Source organism: Stylophora pistillata, chromosome 8 (genome assembly GCF_964205215.1).
Source record: "Stylophora pistillata chromosome 8, jaStyPist1.2, whole genome shotgun sequence".
Taxonomy (NCBI): Eukaryota; Metazoa; Cnidaria; class Anthozoa; order Scleractinia; family Pocilloporidae; genus Stylophora; species Stylophora pistillata.
Genome location: NC_142526.1, coordinates 33437289 through 33460165, shown reverse-complemented (window position 1 = coordinate 33460165; position 22877 = coordinate 33437289). Strand labels below are relative to the sequence as shown.

The window sequence follows — 22877 nt, the reverse complement described above, 5'->3', positions numbered from 1 at the left end:
TTGGAAATCGTCCCTCAATGAGGAAAGATACTCTACATCAAACTCTTTTGATAGAGACAACCTTTGCCATAACTCCAGTGTGTCAAATAACCCTGTCTTACACTCACCGTTTTTTTTCATTGGGGCAGGGGAAGGGGGAAGTTTGATTCCCCTCGCGTTTTGAACTGAATATCCATAGATCCAGATTAAGTCCTCCATTCTCTGTCCTTACCTGTATCAGGACAGCAGCATTTCTTTGTCGAATAAACTGCTTTCTCTGTAGAGTACCTCTGATCCATCGTTGTAACACACAGATTTTGTGGATCTGCTCCAAGTGCAGCCGAGATTGCAACAAAGCATGCTGACTGTCTCGCAGAAATACCTGGGGAAAAGGAGGAAAAGAAGCCAAAAACATTTTTAAACTTGGTTCCCTGTGAGAGTCGTATGATACATTTTTTGGAGTTAATTAATTAGATAAAAGGAGAAAGAAAAATTGAACTAATCCAATTTATGAGCTTGATGATTGATTTATTCATATGTTGACTGGTTGAGTAGTGGCAGTTTCGTATGACTTAGCCTGCAAGTGACCTTCTTGAGCTTTAGCACAAGCATTTCTTCGCCTGAGGGAAAGAGCGAGACCTTTAGCAACGCGAGCCCGCGAGAGGTCTGCAAGAGACCTACAACTCATTATTAGTGCCAGACTCCCTGGCAAACCTCTCCCTGATTCGTCTCTAATTTTCCCGCTGGTGGAGAAACGCGCATCCCGCAGCCCTTATAATGAGGGTGTGCACACACGCTAAGTCCTATGGGACAACCAATACTTAACCAAGGAATGCTTTAAATAAGGGTGTGCTTACAGGCTGTCATATGGGACCAACAATACTCAACTAAGGAATGCTTTAAATGAGAGCGTGCTTACAGGCTAAGTCATATAGGACCACCATTACTAAACCAAAGAATTCTTTTCATGAAGGTGTGCTCACGCACTAAATCATATGGGATCAACAATACTCAACCGTGCTTACAGGCTAAGTCATACGGGACCACCAATATTAAACCAAGGAATGCACGAATCAATCGTCAAGCTAACTAGTTAGATTAATTTAATTTTTATTCTTACTTTTATCTGATTAACAGCCACTTACTTTTTCTTTGCCTATCTGGAACTCACGAGGATTCAGTTTCAATGATTCTAGAATACCCGGCATCTCTTCGCGTACATCTTTGATATCCTTCCGCGGAAACAGCAAGCTGTACCGTTTCACAAATTCCTAAAGGAAAAAAAATAGAGAAGAAACGTTTTGGGCTTGTGATTCAAATGAGATTTAACCGTTGTTTAGTGTAATGGCATTTCAAACATTGGTTGCCTACAACATCTGCTTTCGTTTGGCTCTGTTTAAAGACTCGGTCCTTTTCGTTTTTCCCTTTAACCCTAAGGATTACTAACGTCTTATTTCTCCTTACGATATCACTATTGAATTAAATGATTGAATTGAATTAAACAACGCGATCATAAGATGAAAGGAAATGATCTCTCACTAAAAAAAAGTTCTAGATAGTTCAAGATATTCTCCTTGTCAGTACTTCAAGAAATGCGGACAATGTGGAGGGAGGGTTACAAAGTTTCAGGGGCAATATAAGCTGGTAGAATTGAGGATATTACAAATCATGCTTGGGTCATTTTGAGTCATTAATTATCGTTCTTTCTCTCGGCGTAAGAAGAGCTAAGAACATCCAATATAGGTATGCTTGATCCTTGGGTTCCTCACGCGACGATAAAAATTCAAGTTCAGTGCGTTTAAATCTATTTCGTCCTCGACTACAAATGTTCCTGTTGGGGTTCATGAGAAGAAACACGGGGCTTGCACTGTATCTCGGAGAGCTCCATACAATTCCTTATAATAAAATTATAATAAATTGTATGAAGCTCTCCGGAATACTTACAGTGCAAGCCCTGTGTTTCTTCTCAAGGATATAACCCTTTTATCTATCTACCTCATTACACTGATTACCGTGAAGTTCAAGCTTAAATTTGTACGTCAAACAGGCGACTCAAAATCTTGTTACGACTAACGCCTGAAATAGGCCATTTCCGAATTACCTCTGGCCTCTTTTTCAAAGCGAGGCCTGGTACTCAACCATTCGTGTGAAAAAATAGCTTAATTTGCATGTGAATGAAAGGTTATTATCACGCGAAATGAAAACTTATGATCACCTGAAAGGATGAGCGCTAGAACTCTCTTTGAAAATGAGGCTAAAGGTAATAAGGAAATCGGCTATTCTGCACAATTAAGAGGAAAACATCAAACGTTCAGGGGTATGAAGGGGAAAATGACATCAGAAGATAAATGACAAATAAATTCTAACACGTTAATTACAGAAAGTGAAAAAACTGTCAAATTGAAGAACTAATTGTGGCTTCAATTGACCACTTTCAAAATGGCTGCCGGATTAATATTCTTTTGTTTAAATTTAAATTAGCCTTTCTGGCCCCGCTTGAGATAATGTATTCTTTTGAATTTTGTACTGGAGAACGAGCCCAGAAAGGCTAATTTAAATTTAAACAAAAGAATATTAATCCCGCAGCCATTTATGAAAGTGGTCTACAGTAATAGGTGGTTTGCACGTTGGTGGACATAACAACAGATATCTCATTCGCTTCTTTTGTTCGTCCACCAGCATTTGTTCCTTTCACCATTGTTAACTATGTCTCTAGAGATTGGTTGCAAACCACCAATTGGACCCGTGCATCTCTCCTACCAGACGGGTCATTATCAAGTCAACTAATATGACCTGTCTCGTTCAATCTTTTCGACTTTGATATAATATCATTTTACGAAGAGTGATAGCTTATTCCCCAAAATTTTCCATACGGCACACCTTTATTCAAGCTTTTTACACTGTTGTTGTCCTGTTGGTCTGGCAACTTAAAGTTTCTGTTGTTCAAAGTCTGTTAGAAATGAGGACCTGATCTAAACATTGTCAGGATTAACAATTGCGCAGACTTGAAGCTTATTAACCTTATGGTCGGATATCTTTTCTGTTTCCGTCAAGGCTCGATAATGGAAAATGAATATGAAAACCTCGACAGTAACACACACAAAAAAGAAACATTTTGCCTACAGGAAATAATTCATTGTCAGAATAAGATAAAGAGAAACTTGCAATAAAAAAGGTGGAACACTTAACACGACTAAGAGGCATTGAACATTGTCTAGGGCGACAAGCCACTTTAACTTTTTCGCGTTGATTTAGACAAATCCACGTCTCTCTCAACAACCTTAATTTCGTCTCAAAAGCATAGGCCATAATTACTTTTTACTTGTCAAGACTGAATACCAATTGAAAACCGGAAGGAAACCGGTTGAAAATAGTCTAGATTACTCAAAGACTTGCATCAAAATTTAAAGAAAAGAGAAAAATCACGCGACGTAGCTAACTCCAAGAAGCGATTCGAAAATCTTACAAACAAAAGTATCCCTTCTAAAACGCATTACATTAAATTCGTCAGTAAAATTCGTTTCATATATATTGATCATTTAGGATTTCCCCTAGATCTGTAGGAAACAAAATTGTTATTTTTCCCCTTAGCTTCAGACCCTGATCACAGTGTTTGATATTTTAGACCAAAAAAAAAATTAATGCTTTGACAATTTAACTTTTACCCGCCTTGTATAGAGCTACATGATTTAATCAAACAAACGTAAATTCAAATAAAAAGTGATACGGTACAGAAGTATCATTTACGTTTTTCACGGACTAAGGTCGATGACCGGTAAAAAAAAAATCATGAAACAACGTCATAACAAAGCCATCGATCACGTTCTATGATTTACGTTTGCGTGAAGTGAGCGCGTTGCAGTCGTGCCAACAAAAAAAACTATTAAATATCAGTTTTCCCTTCTTCAAATCAATTCTGATTGTTTTGGACGTCTCGAGCCCTAACCAAAACAAAATATACACCAATAACGACAGACACCATTCACAAATCGATGATTTCAGGTTAAATTAAACACTACAATTGCCGGAAGTACCACCGAGAATTCCTCGTATGAAATTGTTCGCAGTACGTGTGGTGAAATAACTACAATTTTGTATTTTTTATGCGCATCCAAGGCCTAGCTGAAACGAACTGTAGACAAAAATGACGAGACTAACATCTATACATGTTACCAATTAATCCAGATTAAAACTCTATCAGGGTCGTTTGCGGCTTATATTAATAATTGCTTTAGAGAAGATAAGCGTTAGAAAGAATTTTGGTGTCTAAAATTTACGACTGAAATCTATTTTCGTCTCGTAGTCAAACAAAGACCGGATGAGTAAAAATTTTCCAAAGATAAAACCCTTGCTTCTGTTCTACAATATGGTCAAATATTACTATCATTTAATTCGAAATACACTGTTCTGTATCGCACCTGTTGAAGGAAAATGCTATTGTAGTCGAGTGTTTCAAAATGAGACATGAAATTCTCGAGTTTCGGTCAGTAACAGTACGAATTACGGTGTAATTGTTACCTTGATTAAGTGAAACGCAGCGAGAGCCAGGAGTAGAAGAAGCTTTGAACCTCCAACGCCGACTTTCCGCGCCGAAGAAAACACACACTTCAAAACCATTGTTAAGCTGTACATTCAATCACGACATCAAAGCGAAAAAAACCAGTTTTCGCTTTCAGTAGAGCTCCAGTTTACTATATCGTCATGACTTGGCGATTTTTTCGCTTAAGCGAAGATGAAGGATGAGACGAACAAAATTTTCTCTGCCTAACTTCGAGCGCCGGCAAATGCCCGATGCCACTTAAATTCGCCTAGCGCGTTTTAGCGACAGATCAAGACGCTGTAATCAAGCCGAGAATTTTTGGTCGTCTTAAAATTTGTTTCTGATCCAAAATATCAAGTGACGCTTTTCCTATCACCCGCTGATCTCGAGCAAGAGATCAAGAGGGTTTGACCACGAGATATCCGGTTGAGTCATCAAGTCTGTAACGCAAAGTTCCTCGAGAAAATTCTCGCTACTTGCTGCTTCGAGCTTCCTCGTAAATCAGTAAGAGAATTCGGCATTTCTATCAAGATAAAAACCCTTTCAGCCGATACGTACGTGTGCTCTCATCACCTGCTACCGTGACAATGACTTGAGACCGTGACGAGCAGATGCATGTGATAAACCCCAAAGGGTGAAAGGTTGACTACATAATTTCTTCTATCAAATGCCTTGTAAAGAATATTTACAGAAGACAACTGCTACAGATTGTTAAAAACAAGAATGTGAATTTTAGTCAATGGTGGCCATATCCAAATCACCTTAAGCTTTTTGAGTACAATAATTTGCAAGACACTCCAAGATAAACATTGACACGCGTAGCAATCAAACAAGGCATTTGAGCGAATCCTCAAAAAGTAAAGATCACATTGGAAAATTAAACTATAAAATTTGAACCATTTCGCCATGTGGACCATTCGAAGAATCAAAAAATCTGCCAAAAACGTTCTGTCACCGACAAAATAGATTCACGCAAAAGTCCGAAATTTTTTAACCGACAACTGTTATGGTTCCTAGGTCGTTTGAGATATGACTGCGTAGAAAAAAAACTGATTTTAAAATTCCGATTCTTAGTTTAATTCGTCTGGCTTCATTTCTTACGCCTCAACTTTATTTCACCATCGTAAATCAAATGATCAGAGTTTGATTTTCCCTTTGGGCGATAGAGGAGAGTACAAAGTTCTACATTGAATTTCCGTTTACATCCTATTCATAGTCGGCGATTTTTCGGCTCAATCTTCAAAACTTTCGCTTAAATCCGTCTTGTCTGACAACAAAAAGGTTATGGTAACAATAACAATAACAATAACAATATCCACGACTGGGGGGTTACTAAGCCTGTCATACTTGGCGGTAATTCCTCCTTCTTTGCAGGTTTAACGACACGGGACAGGGATTTATCCGAGAACAACTCACGAAAGAGCGAGTTATCGAGAATGACTGTAGGTTTAAAGCTAATGGTAGACTAATACCGCGTTTACTAATGTCTTAAGGAATATCTGTGAATGATTTAGATATTTTAGCGAGTACACATGAATATTCAAATTGACGAACAACAGTATTTACTAGTTAGTCTCGGCTACAAGATTAACAACGCCAGGCAAACTATTCATACTATCACCTAGAAACCACTCACGTTACTCCTCAAAAAATAACTGCCTTGATACAAGTTGTCGTAAAAGAAAAGTTGTAAAAACACCGTAGAATTGATCAAACGCGTTTGGTGGCAACGCAGAAAAACCAGCAGACGAAACTAGATATATGGATCATGTTACGACTGACAACTGCAAGAACAACGACCCAAGGGGGTCAATTCCATTGAAACTATTCGTAAGCTGTAAGTAGATCTTAAGTGTTTTGCTACAGAGAGCACTGATACAATAAAGATAGTGAATAATGCCACAAGAGACTCTCCCTAAATAATGGGGTATTTTCTGGCTCAAGAGGTTCTTTGGAGTCTGTAATAAGATTTACCGAACACAAATGAGGATTATCCATGGCCTGGACCTGAAAATGGTTTGCGTCTAATTAACACTAATTAACATTTCATTTCCTCGCGCGACAAACAGACAAGTCTCCATGTTAAACTGTTCTTTGGAATGTCTCACGACGCACCCCAACCCCCACGCCTCCCACCAACACCAAAAATAGATGGATGCCCAGGTCTGATGGATGCGCAAGCGTGATGGATGCGCAGGCCTGATGGATGCGCGAGAGCGACTGCAAATAAGACAAATGCCAAACAGAATGAAACACAAAGCATGAAATCTGCAGATTGTGCCTGATATTTTGGTGTGTAACAGTCTCATTCGCAGCCTTTGCTTGCTTTGATTTCATTTATCTCTGAGAGACTGTGAACGTGATGCGAGACGAGACCAATCAGTCACAGCCAATGAAACTGTATCAGCGGAAACAGTGAAATGAAAAAGTTTCAATTATTAACTCAATCTACATTTGAAAATAAAGTGAGGAGCATTTCACCGATAATTCAGAAGTAAAAAGCTTCGAAAAAAAATTAAAAAGTCAAGTTTAAAAACGTAATTTAGTTCCTAGACCCTGACCTATGAAATACTCAAGACGTTTCTATCTTTCAAATCTTCCGCCAAATATTTCTGTATCCTATTTAACCAAAGTCTGTTCGGGCAGTAATCAAGATTTACAAAATCCTGTGAAATACCATATGTGACGTATACTTAAAGTATATCGGAAGTCTCTGACCAGCTGAGCGTGAATCAATTTCAACAAATGTTGGCCTTCTCAAGGCCTTCACCTGACATGGGGGGTTTATGAGTAAAAACTCGTTGGGAAAAATGTTAAATTTAGGGGAAAAAAGTGGGGGAGGGGGAGGGGGAGGGGGAGGGGGAGGGGGAGGGGGCAAAAACTGAATTTACTCTCCTTAAAGCCTGGTTTCCATATAATCGTCCCTATCGCAAGGATCGTCTCTGTCGCTTGAAAAGAGCTTCCCGTGGTGAAAAAAGATCATCGAAACGTGATGTAGTAGTAGTATTCTTAACAGGTTCGTTTCATCATTGGAATCACTCAAATGTAATCATAAAAACAATCTTGTACAGCTACGAATATTAAGGTGCGAACGTTTCAAACGCCCTTTTTCAACAGAGACCTACCAAACTGTTTATCGTATCTCCAAAACGCAATATGGTAGAACATGTGTGCTACTGTTGATCTCGAAAGTACGTAGCCAGGCGTGTTAAACTTTCTTTTGAACATCTTTCTTTATGTAAATGATTAAGTTTCGTCAAGAGATTGCAAAATGATATCTTGGTTCCGTTAAAGACTCCTACTCTAGAAATCTAGGAAACACTACCCATATAGATAAGGTTCTCAACGGAAGTTTAGGATCAATGTTTATATCTGAGCAACGCGCACCTATTCTCCTCTAACCCAACAGCAGTCGACTGATAACAGGTTAGGGTCAATGTTGGCTTAGGGGAGGGGTATGTGTGCAGTTGATCGGAAGTTTCATTTGCTGGTTGTTAAGAAACCGTTTAAGCAACATGGGACAAGAGAGCTTTTAAACCGGAAATTACGATTTCAGAGAGTTACCTCCACAAGTGTTGGTTAAACACCAAAACCAAACTGGAAATCTGTAGCTATAAGGCATAAATGACTAGAATTGACACGTTCTAACCAGTACCTTGAATCATGACTACTAGTCGAATCTATAACCACGAACAAGAATTTTATCCAAAATATCATCGGCTACCGAAAAAACTGCGCGACGGACTTTGCCGAAAATAAGGAAGTGCTCGTAGTTTTGACGAAGAGCTAATCGTTACATTGGGTTAATGAGAAGGGAAATTCAGGAATAGCTGTATGAAGTATAAGCTACATTGCTAACCTCAAAAGTGAACCGCCACTGATAGCCAAGAGTCCTGATCCGCACAGTCTCCAGCATGCCAGTGTACCTCAGCTGACGAACCACCAGATCGCGATCGTATTTCATTGGAGCCTGGAAAAGATACAGGCAAAATGATTACAAAAAATAGTAATGATTCATGAAAAGAAAATTTTCAGAGTCTCTCTTAGAAAGATCAGTTATGACTGCGTCTCGAATTCTAACGAAGCTTCTAATTTGAAAAACTAAACCTTTTTACTGCCAAGATCTAACAAACGGTCATTCACTCATTTGTTGGCTGGTTGTCAGGATTTGAGGAAGTGAAACGATATTCCCAGTTCATAATTTTCTTAATTCCTAACATCTCACTACTTGCTAATATATCAAAATTGTAAAGAGACCTTTTAAACCTACTAGGAAGAGAGTCTTAAGGGCTCGAGGGAATCTACGATTCAATGCTAAGAGATGTAAATAATAAACTTACTTTCTCTGCGTTGGATCTGATGCAGCGAACAAAGAAAGGCTGGGCCTCTTCCAGGAGCTCCACTAGACGACCAAGAGACGACTGAAAGAAAGGGAAAGAAAATAAGAAAATGCAAAGTTCATATACGTCATCTGACACGTCGTTCAAACGTGCCTGACATCATAAACCTGATGTATATCATATTTCCACTGGAACAAAAACCGCCCGCACGGAAGCAGGTCACAAGAAATTAACAAACTTGCCTTCAAACAACTTGGTTTTCACAATTGGCTTGATAATGTGAATTGGCCACCAAAAGAGATTCGAAAGCTGATGTTTTGAGCGTTAGCCCTTCGAGAGAGAAAATCAACCGCAATACCACAGTTTCTTTCCAAAATTACCTCGTGCCCTCAAAACTATCTTTCAGAACGAAATGTGTTGTCCCAAAGTGACATTAACGTCGTCGGAAACGCTAAACCATTCTCCCTCCTAATTTTTACCCTTCTCGGAGCTTTCAAATGAGATAGAAGAACTGCTTCCCTCAAAGGTTAACAAAAAGATGAACTTTCACATCCACCCATTCTCTTCTCGTCTTTCAACAAAGTGATCTCATAACATCGATGTTCAACGCTTCAGTCTGCCCCCCCCCCCCCCAAAAAAAAAGGAAAAAAAAAAAACTTCCACAAAATTGACCGCGCAAGAGAACAAACCTGGAACTGAGCGCTGACTGTGGGTGGGTTTTTGGGCGTTCCTTTCCCTCGCTGCATCGTTCTGAACAGGTAATCAAACGTTCGCACAGTCATGTCGCGTTTGGTTTCTAGACCTTGACGAATCTTTGAGAGCGGCTGAAAGAAAATCAGTTCACCACAAAGAAGTGAATTTTAAAATAATACGTAGAGCCTACTTTTTCTGCGGTTTAAAAGGCAATACGAAAGCTGGTGAGGAAAGCCTTGAAGGAATTTTATAAAAAGAAAAAAAAATTGTTCTCACCTTGGCCACCTGTTTGTTACTTTGCATCTTCCTGAAAACAGTGAAAATAAAAATAAAAAACGCGAAGTTAGTGAAGTGCCATGACAGAGCGCATTTCGATTTAAGTGTCGTAAAAACCAACATGAAAGCAATTTAAACGAAAGCATTCTACACAGAGAGCCAAGGAGAAGTCGAAGGAAGAACAAGCCAAATGTCTGAATTTCTGCATATCTCTTCTCGCAATTCATTAATTCAGTTTCCCGTATCACGAAAATAAAAAATAAATAAATAAATAATAAAAAACAAAAGAAACTGAACAAACCTGATCACCCTCGAAGCTTTTCGAAACAGATTCGCTGTTTCGTTGTTTGGGTATCCTTCATCAGAATTAAAGGCATGCAATCTGACAGACAACAAAAGTAATCAAGCACAACTCTTTGTGACAACAGTCACCCCTGTTACCTGTTCTGCCACATTTGAAAGATCCACATTTGAAAGATCTTACCTTGATCCCTTCATGTTCTGCAATAAAAAAGAAGAAATTCAAAATCTATCCATTGCAGTCCTAAGTGGTTAAGCTTACAATTACATGTTTCATTAAAAAGCATTCAAGAGAATAGATCCATGTACGGTAGATTTCTCAGTGTGGCAATGTATATGAAGCAATTTCAAGAAAATACAAATAACGTAGCTGTAAAACTAAAGCCTGAAAGAATTCGGGCTCAAACGGGTTTCGAACACATGAAAGATCTAAAATAACGATGCAGTGCTCCAACCAACTGTGCTGCATAATAATTGACACATTGATTTTTTCAACCCCAATTCCTTCAATTTTATCTCTTTAGTTCTCGCAAAGTTAACCTGTTCGCCCCCTTCACGAACTTTTAGCCAACACTGAATTGGAGAGGGGGCTGTATATGATTTATAGTGTTATAGTGATTTATAGTGTTTATAGTGTTATAGAAACAGGAATATTATTCTTCACATAAATAGAACTCTTCTGACATGATGTGTCAACTAGTTTTGATGCTGATTTTAGACATGAAGTGAGTTCACACAGGCCAGACAATAAATAAATTTAAGAGGATACACGAAAAAATTAATATCTTCACGCAGCAGAATTAAGATGTTCATCACAGAGCCACAACTTTAATAATTCCATCATCACTAACGATGCATTATTTTTTAAGTTCAGTCACAACTTATTTTAATTAAGAGTCACTATGTTTAGACTTTTCTAATGGGCCTCTTTAGTTAAAAACTGGTTATAACTCAAGGAAGAATAACTTACAGGATCTTGCTCCCAATCTCTGTACACCTAACGGATTCAAACAACAGTTTCTTACTTCAACCGCGTGGTTAATGACGGATGCCGAACGGAAATGGTTACACAGCCATGTAAGAGAAGCGGACAGTACTTATGTTTTTCTTCTGTTTTTTTCTTTTTTTTTAACGAGATAGGGGTCACTAAATTTTAAGATTATGAGATATCTTATCATCAGTATCTTACAGAAATAGTAGTTGCCGAGGCTAGGAATGCGTTTGAATAACTTGAACTACTTGCAGACTAAGACATCACGTCTCGAGTATCACATTCGACGCACGTATAAACTATAAAAGTCGACTTTTATAGTTTCTATACGTGCGTCGAATGTGATACTCGAGACGTGATGTCCTCTCATTCTGCAAGTAGTTCAAGTTATCATCAGTAATAACTTATCATAAATCAGGGTTACTAGTTTAGTAATAAATATCATGTAACTGTTTGACCCAGTTTACTACTTCAGTCAAGGAAGTTCATGCATCTCTGGTACGGCGCTTAAGTGCTTTGTCGGCCTCCACCTCCAAAGTTCACTTGGTATTTATGGGCCGCTTCACGAGGTCTAGCCTACTGGTTGTAAACCACGGTTGTACACAATCAGTGGGCCTTGCGCTTTCTCTATAGGAGGGTTGATTTAATTAAATCGATGTCATTCTACTGCAAATTTTTGGCCCTCTTGACACTGATCGCAAAAATCAATATTCAGATAAAAGCGTCAGCTAAACTGAGAATTGTTTAGGACACGCTTTTGTTAAACAACGGCTTAACTTTGTTTAAATAACCGGCCCTGCCTGTTCATTTCTTCACTCGTTTCACAATTTATTTCAGTATTAATTCCTTAATATCTATTTGCGGTTAATCATTTATTCATTTTCCATTCATCACTATAAATTTACTGTAAAAAAAGTGTTAAGAAATAGCGATCCGGTTGGCTGTCGCACGATGAATAGTCTTATGACACAAAGGAGATCTTATATTTTCTCAGTCAAATGAAGGTTACAGTGACTCGAACTCTTGGGGTAAATGAAATGATTTGCAATTCAAATACATGCAAAGATTTTGACCAGAAACGACCACTAGAATACCCACAGCAAAACCACCAAGCCCGAGAGCGAGGAAGAGAAATATAAAAGAAGAAAATTCAACACACAAAGACCAGGGTCCAGTTGTATAAAGGGCGGAGAACGCTGTCCAACGGATAAATCACTATCCAGCGGATAAGTGATAGAAAAACGTTTATAACATAACCAAAGTAAAGCGCGCGCTCTGATTGGTCAATTTAGCGTCCCCCATTTGCCCATGGGTGTACGCTGCTGACGTGAGCAAATGCAAAGACTATTTTTCCGCGCGCGATTGTTTTTCTGGTCACGTAAGATTTGTTAAATAAAAGGGAACTCTTTAGCTACAATGTATCAATGTTATGTTATAAAACAAATGGTAAACACCACAGCGTACACTATTGAGTTATGGATGCACTTGGGAGGTTTGCTAAGCACTCAAGAAGCTAGAGTCGCTCTCGGCTATCGCCTCGAGCGACTCTTACGCTTCTTTCGTGCTTAGCAACCTCCCGCGTGCATCCATAACTCAATAGTGTACGCTGTGGTGTTTACCATTTGTTAAACTGCGCTATCTACTGGTTAAAAATACATCTACTGAAGAGCGTTATCCAACCTTCGAACAACCGGGGCCAAGCCTAAGAACTGAACACTGGCCATTCAGAGCCAAACTGTTCTACTAGCTACACTCTTCTCTTTTCTCGGCTACACAGGTGATAAATGATTATATAAAAAAGAAAAAGGAAAAAAGAATTGTGTTCATTTAGTATTCTTACAGTTTTCCTCTTTCGTCCTCCAGGACTTTTAACCACACGATCATTTGCTTTTCCACCTTTCAATCCAAAATGAAAATTTCTTATTAGAAAATTATAGTAGACTGGGGGGGGAATATTATATTTTCTTAGTTGGACGAAAATCTGGCTTTGAAACATAACCAAATTCATGAGTGTTTATTTTCGTCGTTGCTGGTATCAAGCTCCAATGTAATAAAAAATTAAGTTATTTCAATCAAAGAGAGGTATTTTGGGGCAATGCATGTTTTTTTTTTCCCTTTTCTTACTTGAGCGATACTCTCTGCCCGCCACTTTGAAAGCATGTACTGCTTTGAAAAAGGACCTGAGAATTGACCATCTGTACACTGCTAACGGATCGGCTCCTGAAAGGAGGAAAATTAAAACAAATGATGAAAAGAAAGTGGCGTAATCGCCAACCAGAGAGTAGCGTTTTTCACTTGTCAAGCAATGTTTCCTGTAGAAGTGAAAAGGAAAGCGCAATAAACATTCTCACCGAGTAGTTCCCTCACATATCTTGAATCACTGTTCTTGAGAAGGCTTAAAATGTCCGGCCTCATGAGATCTCTGTTCTTGTCCAAAAATCCCTGCAAAACGCAGTACAAATTGGTTTCTTCTCATGTCTTTTTCGTGGCCCAAGTTTGAGATGTTCAGCCTCGCTTCTAGGCGTTCCATTCGCAAAAAGAAGCACGATAGTAAACGACGCGGTAAAAGCAGATAAAGAAAATAAACGAGGGGGTTTGGGTGGGGTCGCGTAACGAACGCATAACGAACGCGTTTTTCCCCTGTTTACGTTCTGCCGCTTCTTATCGCGCCGTTTACCAATTCGCTCCGTTTTACTAAGTGGACGTCTCAAACAGGCCATGGGAAGGGCAACACTTCCTAGGAACAGTTGCGAGGAAGACTATTTTTTTCTTTGATACGGTCAAAATGTGAACATAGTTAAAATGCATCCTTCAAAATTTGCTCCCTTCAATTTCTGTTGACGTATATTTCCTTAACAACTTGTACGAGCTCTATGAACTCCTTGACGCTACGTGGGTAAATTGATTGATTGATTGATTGATTGATTGATTGATTGACTTATTGACTAAATTATTTCTTGATTCTGTGATGAACTAACCTGGATATTATATTTCACATTTCCTGCATAATGCTTGATGACAAACGCCTGCTGTATAAGAGACTGTTCGTAATGCTTGTGGCCTGAATGATTCTTGTCCAGCTTGGCTAACAAAGAACTTTCTGTTGCACCAGGAAAGCTGAGGAGACAAAGAAGACATTGTGAATTGACTGACTCGATGATTGGCTGACTGATTAACTTAATGATTGCCTGATGGACAGACTGACTGACTAACTGACTGCCTGACTGACAAACTGATCGATAGAAGGTGAAGGATTGCCACACAGAGATAGACAGAAAGACACAAAGATAGACAGAAAGATCAGACAGAAAGATCAACTTTGTAATATTGGTTTGATCAACTGAGTTGAGGATGAAAATTGGCCACCGTAAAGAGTTTCAAATCCGATATTACGAGCGTTAGCCCTTCGTCCGAGCGAATGGAAAGATCAACTGACTGCCTAGAAAGATAGAAAGATCTGACAGATTGATCAATTATGTAACTTTGGTTTTATCCACTCAGTTGATAATGCAAATTAGCCACCGTAAAGAATTTCAAAGCTGACATTTCGAGCGTTAGCCCTTCGTCAGAGTGAATGAAAAGATCAAATGACTGACTAATTAACTCACTTAATGACTGACCAACCGACAAGCTCACTGAGTTACTCTCACCAAATGACTGATTGATTGATCATTTTTGTTGTTGAGAATGGATTAAAAAATAGACTGAATGATCAGCTGATTGACTGTCTGTTCAATCAACAAAGTCACTGACAACATTATGAATTATTATAACTGCAGCACACTTTAATGTAATCAGTTGACTTACCTGCTCTCCTCGTCGATCAAGTTTAACAGACCTGTTGGCCGACCACAAATCAAATCCAAACATGCCGCATTGTCAACAAACTCCACACTCCTCCACTCAATTCCTTCAGAAATATATTCATCCTAAAAAATAAATCCAAAAAGACAGGTCTTCATTCACACACGAACAAACACAAATGTAACTGAATCAGTGAGAGCGACGATTACCCTTTGCCCTCCTGCTCACCTCATGTATGTCACAAGATTGAGATAGAAATGTTACATGTGCACTAAAAAAACGGACAATTCAATTTTCTGAAGGTCAAGAGTTTTCTGACATCTACGCGTAGCGAAAGTTTTCATGATTACTTTTTGAGGCTCGACTAAATCGCACTAAAAAAACAAGAGGCCATATTGCGGCCTTCATCTGGTCTTCATAAATGGGAATGGAGCGAAAGCGCTGTCGTTATGTAAGCGCGACGGAAACGCTAGGTACCTAGCGTTGCACGAACACTGCGCGAAAAATTTTCGGTTGTTGTTCGGTAAACTTCGAATGTGGGTTACATGATCGGTGTTATGTTGAAGTGGATTCGACCGTCAAGGAAAAGCATAAAATTGCGCCTTCTTTGCCACCTCACGACGCGTGACAGTGTTTACACTATTGTATTCAGCACCTGCGCAGAAACACCGGAAGTGCCTTTAGAAAGATAGACAACGACAGCAGGGCACTCTGAGACTTGGGCTTTTCCACAGGAAGCTTAAGTAAAAAGGAAGTCAATATGTCCCTACCTGCTCTAGCCTGAACACATGTTTGTTGAAGTAAAATTGAAGCTTTTCATTGGCAAAATTGATACAGAATTGCTCAAAACTGTTATGCTGGAAATCTTCAAATCCAAAAATATCCAAAACTCCTATAGAGCATCCCTGAAATCAAACAAAACAGTAGTGATTACTATCTAATTTCTGAGTCAAGAAATGTGTAAAATACACAGCGTAAACATTTCAAGCATTGTTTTAAAAACTACAAGTCATCCACAGAGACTCCCACTAAGTTACAGAGTTAAACAATGTGGCCCTGTCCCAGCATATTATGCCAATAAAGGAGTAAGTTTCTAAAAAACTGTGATAATGCACCAGTGAGAAGTATTACAATAGAATTTGGTTTTATCAACTGAGTTAATAATGTAAATTGGCCACTGTAAAGTTATTCAAAAGATGATGTTTCAAGTGTTAGCCCTTTGTCAGGGAAAATAGAGGGATTGTAAGTAGTGTCTGGTTTGTTTATAGTTTAGTTTAGTTTATTGTGGTTTGCCAACATACAACACAAAAATATATAAAAAAAGGTACCACAAAGACAGGAGAAAAAAAAAACTGGGCACGCCCCAATTGGCATTTGTTCCCCTAACAAACTACAACAATAAAATCACAATATTCATAAACAATATTTAAAAACCAATAAAAGTCAGATTAGAAACTAGGGCAGAATGCACTTGTCCATTTTGTCTATATAGTGAAGTAGAAGAGAGTGTTTGAAGGTTTTGATAGTTTTGGCTTGTTTCAGTTCGGGAGAGAGATTGTTCCAAAGTTTAATTGATCTTGAGAAAAAAGACTGGTTGAGTAGTAATCGGGCGAAAGTCTGAAGGACGATAAGGACCAGTCATATAACGAGATGCAATGAGAAAAACGAGATGATTAAAGTTTACATCAATAAGACCAGATCGGATTTTAAAAAGTAAAATTAAGTAACGAGATTCCCTTCTGTATTCAAGTGGCAGAATTTTAAGTTTGATGAGGTTCTCAGAGTAGGGGTAAGCGTCTCTATCAGGATAATTTATGATAAACCTGGTGGCTCGCCGTTGTATATTCTCTAGTAGCTTACGATGTTTAGCAGTGTAAGGAGACCATAAGGACAAGCTTTCTAGTAGTTTCGTCAATTATATCCCTTCCACACACTTGCTTAATGAGACCAAGGACTCTATTGGCTTTTGCACAGGTCTGCTCAATGTGTGTAGACCACGAGAGCGAGTCTGATGGCCACACCCAAATCTCTTGTAGTAGAAGGAGAATCTACTATTTCATCATTTAAACAATAATTTTGCTGTTCTCGGCAGCGAGATCTTTTCTTGGACATATGTAGGACTTTCCATTCATTAGTACTGAATGCCATGCCATTGCCGCCGCATCATCTTTTGGAACAATGAAAAATCAGCTTGAAGTAGTGTGGTGAAGTAGATGGAGCTTTGCAACTGGTGGACACATGGTTATGCAAAAAACACAAGAACACATTATATGAATGAAAAACCTATGCAAGCCTACCTCTACTACGTTCAATTGCTTGATAGCCAATGCATGGTTCACTTGCAACACAATCCAGTCAAACAGAGTGCCATACAGCGCTTTAGCCATTGCATCTCTTGTGGCTATGGCCTGAAAAAAATGAAGGTATACCTCAGTATTTTTTTTCCAATACAATTAACGAACAGGTTATACATAATTTATCTTTGCATTACTGAGTGCCCATTCTTAACTTTTTGTTATTTATAATCCAATTTCTTTTCTTCTTTGCCTCTTCATAATTCCTACACATGTCTTGGAAATAAAAATTTTCTCATAATTTGAAAACCTAAACAACAAGGTTCCAAAGCTTAAACTGCTAATGCAAAAAGCTCTGTGAAGCGATCAAAAGACATACGCTAGATACAATTTTTAGGTCAACTAAAAAATTGTTTATTACTGTAAGAGGCTTTAAAACTCACCTCTTCGTATTTATATGGTACAATAAACTGCTCATTTCTGGTTTTCGTTTTCTTTGTTGTTAAAACTTCAACAAGATTCTGCCGAGTAACCTGAGTAAGATAACAGAAAGACATAAACAAAGATATCTGCTTATCAATGTATTAACACAGCAGGTGAAACGCAACAACAGCACATCAAATCAAAATCAGTAATTAGAGTATATACAGAGATATTTAACTAAACACAAACAAATTCTCAACACTTGACAAACAAAACACTACGGAAAGTCTAATCTAGAGAGTTCTTTGTATGCATGAAAGATAATTTACAAATTGAATTAACTCTACACACAAAAAAATATATCTACTGGGGTATACGTCAGAGTAGTTAAAAGATCTTGAAGCACCTTTACAGTGTATTGTACGGAAAAGAGCCTGCTCTTTGACATTCAAAACCAAAACTAAAGGCTGTTTCAAAAACTTTATAAATAGAAAATCAAAATATTACAAACTTACTCCAGGTATGAGTTGCATAATTTTGTTTAAATGTTGGACGTGACATCATAAGTTGCTTAAAGGAGTGAAAGGTTATGACTGCTTTGATTAAAGTTCAAAATTGTTTTCATTAAATCATAGCAATCTGTATCACTCACCATCAGGAGATCACACACAATGTCAATGGTGTGATCTTCACTATTTCTTACAATGGCTTCTTCATGTCCTGGTCTCTGTTAAAGAAAAACAGCAATCATATTGACATTGTAAATGTAAGTAACAGAAAATAGATTAAAAGAAAACACAAAAAAGAAATAAAAGATCATACTTGTGAAATGTTGATATTTCCAATATGCAGTACAGCAGATAAAATGCTAAAAATTCTGTTGGGAAACAAAAATAAGGGAAAGAAAATTTTAAAAAGGTAAGCAGTATATAGAAATACCAATACTACTAACTTAGAAAACACATAATGTAGGGTTTTAATACCTTGGAAATGATCCTACATCATTTCCACTGACATGAGAAATTCCCTGATTCTAGCTAGTAGACTACTAAATAAAATAAATTCACCTCTTTTGCACATCAGCTGTAAAGCCCACCATTTCCATAGATTTTTTGAGTCTTAGAAATTCATAGGCTTCGTCGATCCCTTCTAGGGAGTAGCATTCATTCTGGTAATTGAAATAGAGTAGTATTGGCTGTCTATTAACCAAAATGATATTATATTTTAGAATTAGAGCATTATATCAAACAAAACTAACATCATATATTAAAATGGAGTGATATTATATTCACCTTAGGTGACATTCAATTAGGAGTGATTTGTGGATATTTTTCATCAATTAACAACAAGTTGACCTTGGTTAAAATTTGAGTGAGTGATACTAAATTTAGTTCAGTCCAAGTGATATTATAACCAGATTTCCTCGACTGTTGTTTACACTAAGTAGGAGTAGACTAAGTGATGTGCTTTACAGCTTAAGCTAACAGTTTATTCAAAAGAAAGCATACGTCATTCTATCATAGCAGTCATCAATAACATGTCAACCTTCATAATTTCATTAACTCTTTACACCCTAATATCACTATGCATGCGTGAAAGCAATCCTTGCAGTAACGAACACTACTTAATATGTGGTAGTGGAGGTAAGGCCATGACCTCTGTGATACTGGTGCAGTGCTCTACCAACTGAGCTAACAAACAAACAAACTGGGAGCTGATCATTATGTTGGTTTGTATTAAACTCATCAAAGTGATAAGTCAATGAATTTGACAATATGAAAATCATGTGTACTGTGGTTTCATGAAATAGATGAAAGTGATCCTCGCAGTAATAAACCCTACTTATTTCATATTACCTTGTTTGGCTGTATTTCCACTACTACATATTAAGTAGGGTTTATTACTACAAGGATCACTCTCATCTATTTCATGAAACTACACACATACATAATTTCATAATTTCAAATCCACTGATTTATCACTATACATATATTCTCTATTCCTAACGTACTGACAGGAGAAATTGTTCAATAATCAAGAGCTCCTTGAGTTGGTAATCATTCTTTTATTCTCCTGACCTCAATGTGTGATTCAGGGGTGATATTGTAAGGAGAAATTAGATGTTAGTCACTCTTTGGGGTCAAATAGTTGAATAGTACTGAGAATAAACGACCAGGGATTTTAAAAACCATTGGGTAGAAGGCAAAAATGACTGCTGTTCAAAGTTTTGATGTTGTCTAAATCATCGTTATCAAGAGAATGTTTGCCAGTGAAGTGAAAAGTACGCATAAAGATAACAACAGAATATTGTTTAGACTTGTGTGTTCAGAGCCCACTGAAATGATCACTTGGACTGGATAGGTTTGTATGCTAAATAATGGTCAACTGCCATTTTTTTATATTTCATGACAATACATGTAACATCCTGTACACAATACAACCAAATATAATGAAACATCTTCAATTAAATACTGCCAGGTTTTCACAGATAAAAATTGTTTCTCTTATCCATAAACTTGTTTCATATGCTTTTCAAGTGATACCTGAAGGCTACCTTGTTGCACAGGGCAGTGATATGGGGGTCAACCAAAACTTCAACACTTACAGCATTCAAAAGTAAATAAGATAATTGAAAGAGTACCTGATTAAGGTAAGAGTACTCCTGTGGTTTTGTGAGGTGGAGTTCCTCTTTAACTTCAGGGCTTGCTCCAGCAAGTAAATAGTAAAACACATGGTAATTTCTACAAGATATCATGAAAATTTAGGTTGGGACTTCTCTTGTAATGTTCACTAAAGTTTGAACATTTTGTGAAAACTAAGTGGAAACTTAACACTGACAATAACTTGAACCAGGAATACCATTTAACCCTCTAACTACCATGATCTGATTGTTAATTCTCCCCTCTACAGTGCTCTAAGCTCAATTTTTCAAAAAGTCGCCGTTTGCCGACCTTCAATTGTAAAATGGTCGCCATAAAAAAAATTTAGTCGCCCCCTTTCACCCCCCCTCAAAAAAAAAAAAAAAAAAAACAGAAGGGGAGGACACTTCATGATACATTACACAATTGGCTAATGCACCAAACGGCATGTTTTCTCACTTAGGTTTGCTACTGTACGTAAGAGAAAGAAAAAAAATCACTTAGGTTTGCCACTGTACGTAAGAGAAAGAAAAAAAATCACTTAGGTTTGCTACTGTACGTAAGAGAAAGAAAAAAAATCACTTAGGTTTGCTACTGTACGTAAGAGAAAGAAAAGGAAGAGACTGTGTAGTAGCAAAAACGATTTATTTCAACATTACAAAGCTGGTGAGACGGTACAACATTGCAAACTGCCCCTTCCAATCGATTGAATTTGCCATTTTTTTATGCAGTCAAGTTTCTGAACAACGAGAGGCGAAAAGAGAAACGCAGGTGATGCCACCGCTTGTACTATTGATTAAATCCGTCCTATTGTTCATAATTTTTCAAGTAAGTTTCTCTTTTAATCTGTTGGTCGCCAGAAAAACAGAAGTTTAGTTGCCAAATATCTTTTCACTCACCATGGCGACCAAAATGGTTGCAGCTTAGAGCACTGCTCTAGCTGCTATACATTTCCTTGTAAATTGGTTATGAGAATTTGCTGTTCAATCAAGAAAACTTCTATTTGATAGGTTTGAGTATTTTCATCACCTGCTTGGTGGATAATATATGGATACTACAGGGAGAAGATACATTTTGGTCACTTTTTGGAGTTAAAAGGTTAAGCAAAATAGAGTTAGATAGTTTCCCAAATCATCTAATCCAAACAAACCAAGTTAGAACATACTCTACAGCCTTAGCTCCAGCTCTAAAAAATTGCTCCTACAGTCTTATAGTTATATCTTAATTATTGTTAATTATTGATTTAATGCAATTATCCACTAAAGAATTTACTGTAATCAAAACTTTACCTCTCCTCTGGAGCTTGTGAAACAATTCTTGACTTTTCCAACAAATACTTCCTCAAAGCAGCTCTAATGAAAAAAAATCATAGACTCAAGTGATTTTTAAGAAGAACACATCTATTGAAGCTGAAAGAGTAGAAAAGGCTTGGTACCACTGCAACCAAAAAAAGTAGTGCTACTAAATTAAGCAACAGACTGCACTTTGTATCAGTTTAGCAGCATAATAACCCATTGAAAAGTTGGGACAATGCTCAAAAGTTTTAAATTCACTCGCCTCTAGCTCGTGATTTACAAACTTTCTCATATTAATCCCAACATCCTGCCCATTCTACCAGGTTGTTGGGAGCTACTATTGACTGATGAGACACAAAGTGAAACAAATTATAGAGGGTTCTTCTCTTCCCTAGAAGGAAAACTTTAAGAGGAATTATCCCATCAAAAAGCTTGAATTTTTGTCAGGCTTCTTCTTTGCAATTGCTTAAATGGCAGTCCACCTCACTTGATTTCTTCCACAGGTCAAATGAAATGTACTTCATTACAGGTTGTTACCATATTTTTCTACCCCTCCACCAGTTTATTTCCACTTCGATAATTCCTGGCTATTGTGATTACCAGTACTTTTGCTGATTGTGCCTTCATGACACTCATCTGCAAACTGCTCTATTTTCAGATACAAATAATTAAAATTATCTTAACTACTATGCTAGGTTAGGCATAATAGCTACAAGAGAGAATTACTGATCAGAATGTTGTGAATTGAAGGGTTTTCCCTGAACCCAAAGGAGATCAGTTAAAATAACAAATTTGAAACAGGAAGCAAGGTTGAACCACAAATATGTTATTACATGATTCCCAGAAATAGACATACCCACATACAGCTCCATCAGGCCTGAACTTGATTTGAGTAAATTTACCAAATCTACTTGAATTGTTGTTGTATGCAGTGTTTTGAGAGGTAGGTTAAAAGTTCTCTTGATGAACACTCTTGTAAGCAGAAAACCATACTTTCTCTGCCCTCCTTCTTACACATGAAAATTTGCAGAAGTGGCTGTAGGCACTTTTGCTGAATATAATAAATTTAGAGACAACCTTTTTCCAAGCTACCATGAACCTCTGAGTTATATTTTAATCCATCAAATTTACATCACTGCTTATCAAAAATATTATGATTTTATAATGCATTGAATACTGTCCCATATTTCATTGTTTCTTCTTTTGTCCTAAATTTCCCATTACATTTCTGTATACATTTTAAACATATGCTTTACAAATCCCTCTTTTTTTTTTTTGTTTGCTTGTTGGACAAGCTCCAACA

General features: G+C 37.6%; 1 protein-coding gene across 1 annotated transcript in view; it reads right to left on the bottom strand.

Moving 5' to 3' along the window:
* The window catches only part of LOC111325894 (unconventional myosin-IXb), a gene marked incomplete at its 5' end in the record, with an annotated part of 37678 nt that extends 15159 nt beyond the window's left edge, over positions 1 to 22519 (bottom strand). The window contains 23 exons of the mRNA XM_088731554.1: positions 212 to 361; positions 1125 to 1250; positions 8379 to 8489; positions 8860 to 8940; positions 9549 to 9683; positions 9829 to 9859; positions 10130 to 10210; positions 10313 to 10329; positions 11099 to 11125; positions 12960 to 13015; positions 13244 to 13339; positions 13471 to 13561; positions 14098 to 14236; positions 14927 to 15048; positions 15694 to 15828; positions 17221 to 17331; positions 17661 to 17750; positions 18293 to 18367; positions 18463 to 18517; positions 18708 to 18808; positions 20282 to 20381; positions 21569 to 21631; positions 22431 to 22519. Of these exons, the coding sequence (XP_088587680.1) occupies positions 212 to 361; positions 1125 to 1250; positions 8379 to 8489; positions 8860 to 8940; positions 9549 to 9683; positions 9829 to 9859; positions 10130 to 10210; positions 10313 to 10329; positions 11099 to 11125; positions 12960 to 13015; positions 13244 to 13339; positions 13471 to 13561; positions 14098 to 14236; positions 14927 to 15048; positions 15694 to 15828; positions 17221 to 17331; positions 17661 to 17750; positions 18293 to 18367; positions 18463 to 18517; positions 18708 to 18808; positions 20282 to 20381; positions 21569 to 21631; positions 22431 to 22519 (2082 nt within the window). The remainder of the gene's footprint in view (positions 1 to 211; positions 362 to 1124; positions 1251 to 8378; positions 8490 to 8859; positions 8941 to 9548; positions 9684 to 9828; positions 9860 to 10129; positions 10211 to 10312; positions 10330 to 11098; positions 11126 to 12959; positions 13016 to 13243; positions 13340 to 13470; positions 13562 to 14097; positions 14237 to 14926; positions 15049 to 15693; positions 15829 to 17220; positions 17332 to 17660; positions 17751 to 18292; positions 18368 to 18462; positions 18518 to 18707; positions 18809 to 20281; positions 20382 to 21568; positions 21632 to 22430) is intronic.
* Positions 22520 to 22877: the final 358 nt, after the last annotated feature.